The 9,897-nt window shown below is 41.4% G+C and overlaps 1 protein-coding gene across 1 annotated transcript in view; it reads left to right on the forward strand.

Annotated features, from left to right (window-relative positions):
- Positions 1–8,623, forward strand: part of CYLC1 (cylicin 1) — a 36,337-nt gene extending 27,714 nt beyond the window's left edge. The window contains exon 6 of the mRNA XM_019717597.2: positions 8,327–8,623. Within this exon, the coding sequence (XP_019573156.2) occupies positions 8,327–8,623 (297 nt within the window). The remainder of the gene's footprint in view (positions 1–8,326) is intronic.
- The last annotated feature ends 1,274 nt before the right edge of the window (positions 8,624–9,897 follow it).

Consider the following 9,897-nt stretch of genomic DNA (forward strand, 5'->3'; position numbering starts at 1 on the left):
TTTGTTTGTCTTGTTCTTTTGTTGTTTTTGGTTTATATACCACATATCAGTGAAATCACATGGTTCTCTGCTTTTCTGTCTGACTTGTTTCGCTCAGCATTACTCTCTCAAGATCCATCCATGTTGTCACAAATGTTCCTATATCATCTTTTCTTACTGCGAATAGTATTCCATTGTGTATATATACCACAACTTCTTTATCCATTCATCTATCGAAGGACATTTTGGTTGTTTCCATGTCTTGGCCACGTAAACAAAGCTGCAATGAACATTGGAGCACACGTGTCTTTATCTCTAAATGTTTTCAGATTTTTGGGTAGATACCCAGGAGAGGATTGCTGGGTCATATGGCAATTCTATTCGTAATTCTTTGAGGAACCTCCACACTGCCTTCCATAACGGCTGCACCAGTCTGCATTCCACCAACAGTGTATGAGGTTCCTTTTCTCCACAGCCTCTCCAACATTTGTTACTATTTGTCTTGTTGATGATAGCCATTCTGACTGGGGTGAGGTGATATCTCATTGTGGTTTTGATTTGCATTTCTCTGATGATTAGTGATGTTGAGCATTTTTCATATGTCTATTTGCCATTTGTATGTCCTCTTTGGAGAAATGTCTCTTCAAGTCCTCTGCCCATTTTCAATTGGGTTGTTTGTTTTTTGTTGTTGAGTTGCATGAGTTCCTTGTATATTCTGGATACTAGCCCCTTATCGGAGGCACTGTTTGCAAAATCTTCTCCCATTCAGTTGGTGGCCTCTTTATTTTGTCAATGGTTTCTTTTGCTGTGCAGAAGCTTTTAAGTTTCATATAGTCCCATTCGTTTATTTTAGCTTTTACTTCCATTGCCTTTGGAGTCAAGTTCATAAAATGCTCTTTGAACCCAAGGTCCATAAGTTTAGTACCTATGTTTTCTTCTATGCAGTTTATTGTGTCAGGTCTTATGCTTAAGTCTTTGATCCATTTTGAATTAACTTTGGTACATGGTGACAAATAGCAGTCCAGTTTCATTCTTTTGCACGTGGCTATCCAATTCTCCCAGCACCATTTATTGAAGAGGCTGTCTTTGCTCCATTGTATGTTTTAGCTTCTTTGTCAAAATTATCTGTCCATATTTATGTGGTTTTATTTCTGGGTTCTCAATTCTATTCCATTGGTCTATGTGTCTGTTTTCTGCCAATACCATGCTGTTTTGATTATTGTAGCCCTGTAGTACAAGCCAAAGTCAGGAAGTGTGATACCTCCATTATTGTTCTTTTTCTTAAGATTGCTTTGGCTATTCAGGGTCTTTTGTGGTTCCAAACAAATCTGATGATTTTTGTTCTATTTCTTTAAAATATGCCATTGGGATTTTGATGGGGATTGCATTGAATCTGTATATTGCTTTGGGTAATATGGCCATTTTAACTATGTTGATTCTTCCAATCCATGAGCACGGAATGTCTTTCCATTTCTTTGTGTCTTCTTCAATTTCTTTCAAAAATGTCTTATAGTTTTCAGCATATAGGTCTTTCACATCCTTGGTTAAGTTTATTCCTAGGTATTTTATTCTTTTTGCTGCAATTGCAAAAGGAATTGTTTTTTATTTCTTTTCTGAGATTTCATTGTTAGTATATAGGAAGGCAATGGACTTTTGTGCGTTGATTTTGTAGCCAGCAACTTTACTGTATTCGTTGATTGTTTCTAATAGCTTTTTGGTGGAGTCTTTAGGGTTTTCTATATATAGCATCATGTCATCTGCAAGAGTGATAATTTAACTTCTTCATTCCCAATTTGGATGCCTTTTATTTCTTTCTCTTGCCTGATTGCTCTGGCAAGGACTTTAACACTATGTTGAAAAGCAGAGGTGATAGGGGACATCCCTGTCGTGTTCCTGAACGTAGAGCAAAGGGCTTAAGTTTTCTCCAATAATTATGAGATTAGCAGAGGGCTTGTCATATATGGCCTTTATTATGTTAAGGTATTTTCCTTCTATACCCGTTTTATTAAGTGTTTTAATCATAAATGGATGTTGTATCTTGTCAAATGCTTTTTCTGCAACAATTGATATAATCATATGACTTTTGTCCTTTATTTTCTTTATGTGATGTATCACATTGATGGATTTGGTATGTTAAACCATCCTTGTGCCCCGGGGATGAACCCACTTGGTCGTGATGAATAATCTTTTTAATGCATTGTTGTATTCGATTTGCTAGAATTTTATTTAGGATTTTTGCATCGGTATTCATCAGAGATATTGGTCTGTAGTTTTCTCTTTTTGTGCTGTCCTTACCAGGTTTTGGTATCAGGGTAATGTTGGCCTCATAAAATGAGTTAGGGAGTACTGTCTCTTCTTCAATTTTTGGAAGAGTTTGTGCAGGATTGGTATTAGATCCTCTTTGAAGGTTTGGTAGAATTCACTAGTGAAGCCATCTGGTCCCGGACTTTTGCTTTTGGGAAGGTTTTGGATGACTGATTCAATTTCGTTACTGGTGATCGGTCTGTTTAGATTTTCCAGTTCTTCATGGTTCAGCCTTGGAAGGCTATATGTTTCTAAGAACTTGTCCATTTCTTCTAGGTTGTTGAATTTGGTGGCATATAGTCCTTCATAGTATTCTTGGATGATCCTTTGTATTTCTGTGGTGTCCGTGATAACTTCCCCTTTTACGTTTCTGATTTTGTTAATCAGTGTCTTCTCTCTTTTTATCTTAGTAAGTCTAGCCAAGGGTTTGTCAATTTTGTTAATCTTTTCAAAGAACCAGCTCTTTGTCACATTAATTTTTTTCTATTGTCTTTTTGTTCTCTATTTCATTTAGTTCTGCTCTAATTTTTATTATTTCCTTTCTTCTGCTGACCTTGGGTTTTACTTGTTCTTTTTTTCTAGTTCTTTAAGGTGTAACATGAGGTTATTTATTTGGGAGTTTTCTTGTTTCTTGAGATAGGCCTGTAATGAGATAAATTTCCCTCTTAAAACTGCTTTCGCTGCATCCCAAAAATTTTGGTAGGATGTATTTTCATTGTCATTTGTTTCTATGTATCTTTTGATCTCTCCTCTAATTTCTTCTTTGACCCAGTCCTTCTTTAAAAGTATGTTGTTTAATCTCCATGTATTTGTGTTTTTTCCCGCTTTCTTTTTACAGTTGATATCCAATTTCAAAGCCTTGTGATCAGAGAATATGCATGGTATGATTTCAATCTTCTTAAATTTGTTGAGACTGATTTTATGTCCCAATATATGGTCTATCCTTGAGAATGTTCCATGTACACTAGAAAAGAATGTATAGTCTGATGTTTTAGGATGAAGTGCTCTATAAATGTCAATTATGTCCATTTCATCTAATGTGTCATTTAGGGCTACTATTTCGTTATTTATTTTCTGTTTGGATGATCTATCCATAGCTGTCAACGATGTATTTAAGTCCCCTAGTATAATTGTGTTTTGGTCAATTTCTCCCTTTAGTTCTGTTAGTAGTTGCTTGGTGTATTTCGGTGCTCCCTGATTGGGGGCATAAATATTGATGACTGTTATGTCTTCTTGTTGTACAGTCCCCTTCACCATTATGAAATGTCCATCTTTGTCTTTTGTTATCTTTTTCACCTTGAAGTCTGTTTCATCTGATATCATTATGGCTACACCTGATTTTTCTCTGGGTACCATTTGCTTGGAGTGTCAATTTCCACCCTTTCACTTTGAGTCTATGCTTGTCCTTGTAGCTGAGATGTGTCTCTTGGAGACAGCATATGGTTGGGTTTAGTTTTTTGATCCAATCTGCTACTCTGTGCCTTTTTATTGGTGAGTTCAGTCCATTTACATTTAGGGTGATTATTGATATGTGAGGATTTCCTGTCATTCTATCTTTAGTTTTCTGGTAAGGCTGTGTCTCCATTGTTTCTTTGCCTTTTTGTTGTTGTCTATTATTTCTGTGTGGTGGTATTCTATGATGTTTCCCTCTGTTTCTTCTTTTATTTCAGTATATATTTCAGTTCTGGATTTTTTTGAGTGGTTACCCTTAAGTTTATGTAAAGAAAGTTTGATATTTAGAGTATTCCATTTTCTTCAGCACGCTTACTTTCTCCATTCCCATATTCCGGTTCAGGCCTTTACTCTCCCCCTTTTTGAGTTTTGGTTGCCACAAATTGTCCCTGTTGATGGTGGTCGAATAGCCTCCTTTAGTATTTCTTGTAGTGCAGGTCGTGTATTAGAAAATTCCCTCAGCTTCTGTATGTCTGGAAAGGTCTTTATTCCTCCTTCATATCTAAAGGATATCTTTGCTGGATATGTTATTCTTGGCTCATAATTTCTCTCTTTCAATAGTTTGAATATTTGGTTCCACCTCCTCCTGGCTTGTAGAGTTTCAGCTGAGAAATCTGATGATAATCTAATGGGCTTTCCTTTGTAGGTTACCGTCTTCTTTTCCATGGCTGCCTTGAGGATTCTTTCTTTGTCGTTGATTTTTGACAGCTTCAATACAATGTGTCTTGGAGAAGGCCTGTTGGGATTGAGGTAATTAGGTGTTCTATTTGCTTCTTGGATTCGAGGATCCAATTCTGTCCACAAGTTTGGGAAGTTTTCATCAACAATTTGTTTGTATATATTCTCTGTTCCCTTCTCTCTTCTTCTCCTTCTGGTATGCCCATTATTCTTATATTGCTCTTTCTGATGGAGTCAGAAAGTTCTTGTAGAGTTCTTTCATTTCTTTTAAGTCTCAAGTCTCTTTCTTCTTCCATCTGTGTCATTTCCAGGTTTCTATCTTCGATGTCACTGATTCTTTCCTCCATCTGGTCAACTCTACTACCTAAGCTGGTTATTTCATTCTTAATTTCTTCTATTGAGTTCTTAATCTCCAGAAATTCTATTTGGTTCTTTTTTAAAATTTCAATCTCTTTGGTAAAATGCTCATGCTGTTCTTTGATTGAGTTTCTGAGTTCATTAACTGCCTATCTGTGTTTTCTTGTATCTCGTTGAGTTTTTCAGAACTGCAATCTTGAATTCTCTGTCATTTAAGTCACATATTTCTGTATCTTTAAGTTCCTTTTCTGGAGATTTTCACTTTCTTTCTGAGCTATCTTGTTGCCTTGGTTATTCATGGCAATTACTGGTTTACTATTTCTCTTCCTAGACATCTACAGGAGTGGCTTCTGCAACAGGTTGATAGGAAGAGGTCTTTCTTTTGTTTTCCAGTACTTGTTGGTAGAATGTTTTATTTTTCTCCAACTGCAGCCTTTTTTCTCTCTCCCACATGGTAGTGCTATGTTTTCTCTGCACTATTCCAGCTTCTCACACAATGGGGGATTCCTGGGAGTGGGCTTCTCCTCTGTTAATAGTTTGCCTGGGTCACAGGGCACAGTGTCCCTGTGGGTATCGGAGAGCTTTTGATGTTCCAAAGCTCTTTCAGCTCCAGATTCAGAGCCCGTATGTTTCAGCAGTTCTGTTTACTCCTGCAGGGATCCGCCCAGATAGGTGGGGCCAGGGGCTGGGTGAGTTGTGAGAGGTGGCCCAGAGCAATGGCAGTGACCACCACCACAGCTGGTCCTGCTTCCACAGCTCCCTCCCTTTGCCGGAACTAGTTGGGCTGAATTCTGTGTCTGCAGACCACAGTTCTCAGAACTGCAAATATTCTGTTCTTTTGATCTGAAACTGCTATTGTTCCACTTCTAGCACTGGGCATGTGGTGGAGGGGTGAGCTCTTGGAGGATAGGGAGGGGGCGGCTAGTCTCAGTGCCTAAGGGTTCCGTTCTCTGTGGCAGTGAGGGCTTAAACCACCGTTTTCAGCCTTCTTCCCTCAGTCTTTGCTCCGAGGTCTCTGCCGTGAGCATTTGGTTCAGCTAAGTTGTACGCTGTCCCCTCAACCCTGTGGGCCATAAGGGGATCCCTAGCAGTCTGAGTTCTTCCCTCTCCCGCAGCTGCGGTAATTCCGGGGTGCAGCGAGCTCAGAGCACTGAGCTAGGTCTGCGTCCTGTGCCTGCGTGGCTCCATCCCCGCACTTCCCCCTTCCCTCCTCCCCTGCTTGGGCAATTTTCCCACTTTTAGGTGAATTCAGTAGTGAGACACTTCGTCTTGCCTGTCTGCTGTGCGGGGAGTCCTTTGTGGAGTTATAGATTTTCAATTTGTTGTTAATTCCAGGGGAGCTTTCCAGAGGCTCACCTCACACCGCCATTTTGATGATGTCTCCAAATACTCTGTAAATTTAAAGTTTCTCTTTCTGCCCTCCAGATGATCTCCTCTTCCATCCCCCTTTTCCAAAATCTGATGGTAAGGGGAAACTTAAGTAGACATCTCACTTGATTTTTTTTTTTAAATAATTTATTATTTGTAGTTTACAATTACAGTTGACGTTCAGTATTATTTTATATTAGTTTCAGGTGTACAGCTTTGTGGTTAGACATTTGTATAATTTATGAAGTGATTCCCCCTGATAAGTCTAGTACACACTAGCACCATACATAGTTATTACAGTATAATTGACTATATTCCTTATGCTGTACTTTACATCCCCATGACTATCTTGTAACAACCAATTTGTGCTTCTTAATTCCTTCACATTTTTCACCAGCCCCCCAACCCCCTCCCATTTGGAAACCATCTGTTTCTTCTCTGGGTTTATGAGTCTGTTTTTAGAAAGTTTTTGAACATGCACATTGCTGACTCCATCTCAGACTTTAAATTGGTAGGTCTGGGGTGGAGTCCATGGACCTGCATTTTTAATAAGAAATAATACAAATGATATGCAAGTTCCCTTCCACTTATGACATTCTTTGTTTTGATGTGGCTCTTAACACACCAGAAACTCCCTATAATTAACAGATAAATAACATTTTACTTTTTACTTTATTTCTCAGCCTGAAGCAAAGTGGATTCGAAAGCTGCTTTAAAGAACAACTGAGCATTTGATTTGGCAGAATGGCCTTACCACAGCAAACAGTAGCTTTACTAGTGAGCATCTTTCAAATGAGCATCTCTACTTCTGTGGAACTGTAATAAATAAAACCACGTCTGTGAGTACCAGGAAATGATTTTTTTGCATGCAATTTATAGAGGTATGTGCTTTATTCATTAAATATCTGAACCAAAATACTGTAGAATTTTACCCCATGTTCTGAAGCTTCATGTTGTAGGCCATTTCTGAGTTTAGGTTAAAACTTAGTACTCTTCCTTTGGATACCCCTATCATGTTAAATTTCTGTTTTCTTTGTTATTAATAAAAGTAAACAGATTGGAAGGAACCAGATCTTTCACACACTTAAAAGAAATAGAGAGCTTTATGGAGATAGTAATCCCTACCTGCCACATCCATATACAGAGTTCTCAATGTAATCATTTATCTTTAGATATTTTTCCCTTTTGTTTATTACTTTATTTAATGATAAACTGTAAATGTCCCCAGAATAATAACACATTTATCAATCATTTTACGTATTTCCATAATTATGCTTGTCACATTCTTTCTTAAGGGCAAGAAAGGAATGTGGAAGGAAACAGATTAGATAGACAGACTGATGATAGATAGATAGATAGATAGATACATAGATAGATAGATAGATAGATAGATAGATAGATAGATAGATAGATGATAGATAGATAGATGATAGATAGATAGATAGATAGATAGATAGATAGATAGATAGATAGATGATAGATAGATAATGTAGGGAAAATAGCCTTGGTCAGGCTCCCTCCCTGATCAGCTGCTGGCCCTGACCCAGCTACCTACTGGTCCGAGACAATGGTACGCAGGACTAGCCCTGACCTGGCAACCTGCCAGATGGAACGCCGTGCCCCCATCCTAAAGATATACTCTTATGTAAGCACCCTGACTGTGAGCCACATTTGTCTCCATACAGTATAAAGGTGTCCAGCTATTTCATGAGGTGGGCAGCTGAGACATGACAGGGGCTGCTGGCTATATCCAGCGACAGGGTTGATTGTGCCCCATAAGCCTGAATAAAGTATGTCTACTTTGTCTTCGACTCCACACATCTTCTTCCAGCTCCCTGAGGCACACACACCTTACCCCCAAGATTCAACCCACCCAATCACCTGGCGTAGCAAGCAAGGTCTCTGTCAGATAAGAGAGCTGTGCGTCCCTGGACAGGAGGACATGTGGCCCCTACGCAGTGTATGGCACTTGGTGGCCGCTGTTCTCAGGAGCTGGGCCCCTGTGGAGGGGTGGGAAGACGTGAATGGTTCTTGGGCCAGCATAGAAAAATCCTTGTAGGTTTTAACTGAGCAGTTGCCAGAACAAGCGAGAGGCTCTGTAGGCTGTGTGGGCCGGATGTTCCTCACTGAGCTGTGTTGCACTAAAGAGGAAGTGCTCGCTGAAGTGGACTGAGTGCGGGACCTGCAGCCTCAGGAGGACGTGCTGGAGGCCCAAGTCCATCAGCTCGAGGAGGGCCTCTGTAGTGGGGGTTCTGAAGCAGATGCCGCCCCACCGTTCCCGACAGAGGTTGTTGGGGAGGCTGAAGATGTCCCACACCCCTGCGTTCAGCCCATTGTGCAGCAAAAGGTAAAATATGAACAACCTTTGGGACCCAGGGGCATTGCTGCCAGCAACCCAGCAGTGACTGAGTTCACAACTTACATCCCCTATACTCCCTTGGAGTTGAGAGACTTGGGGAAGCAATGCCAGCAATGCCTTAGTTAGCTGCTCCCGGCTTGGCTGCTGTGCTTGTGGGACAAGGGAACAGACAGCATTCTCTATTCCCCAGGCAAAATGGAAAAGCTAGCCTCAATGACAGTGTACCCATCTCTACGGCAACAGCTGCAAAACTGCCATACGTTAGTTCAAGGCCAGTGGAACCACTCCCTAATAGAGTGGTTCACTGCTGTGGTGTTCACAGTGTGTGAAAATGCAGGTGAGCTGCCTGAGACTGTGAGCAAATGGCAATCATATGCCGAACTTGTGCAAATCATCTGTGAAATGGGTATGAGGCATGCTATGTTCCACACTAATACGCGGGGACCGGGTGATGAGTGTTTTACGACTAGCATGAGAGATTTAATTTTGGAGACTGCCTCTGCAAGTGCCTTTGGGTCCTTGATTGCTATCCTTGCACCCTATGTGGGGTGGCAGATTCATGAAGTTACAACTGCCATGGCCACCCTGGGAGACGTTGAAGGCTAGCAGCAGGGGAAGTTAGGGTGCAAGGTCCAAGAAGTTAAGACAAGGAAGTCCAAAGTAGAAGTACGGGGGCGAGCCTGAGGGTCACAAAGGGTGACATGCATGCAGATGTGGAAAGACCTTGTAGCAGCGGGGTTGATCAGGAAAAAATAGACAGACAACCCAATGCGGTCTTGTTGGAACTGTAGAAACAGTTACGTCCAGAACAGCAATTCTGGCAAAGCCCCAAGGGGAAGTCCGGGAAAGCATGACCTGTGTCCCTCCAGGAGTTCCTGCAACCGTGGGAGGCTAGCTCCTTCCAGTTTGACTGGGGGGGGGGGGGCGGCAAGGTACCAAGTCAGAGAGGACAAGCAGGGACCAGAGGCCCCACGTGGAACTGTCCATACATTGGTCCTCTTCTAATGTACAGAGGGTTTTGGCCCTAGTTGACACTGGCGCAGACTGCAGCCTTATTTACGGGAACCCAGACTGTTCCCCAGACCAACAATCTGCATTGATGGCTATGCAGGGAAAGACTGTGAAGGTGAAAATCATTTCCTTACCACTGGGTATAGGTAGGCTTCCCCCACCCCTGCACCGTACCTACACAGTGTATGTCTCCCCCATTCTGGAGTATATTCTAAGGGTGGACGTGCTGCATGGCCTCAGCTTACAGACATCAGTTGGAGAGTTCCGCCTCCATATCCGGGTGGCGAAGGCAGTGATACGCGGGCATGCTCACCAACTCCTTCAAGTGCTGCCATAGCCCTGGCACATGGTTACAGTGTGACACCGTCGACTGCGGGGGGTGGGCAGCA

Source organism: Rhinolophus sinicus, chromosome X, assembly GCF_036562045.2.
Source record: "Rhinolophus sinicus isolate RSC01 chromosome X, ASM3656204v1, whole genome shotgun sequence".
NCBI lineage: Eukaryota > Metazoa > Chordata > Mammalia > Chiroptera > Rhinolophidae > Rhinolophus > Rhinolophus sinicus.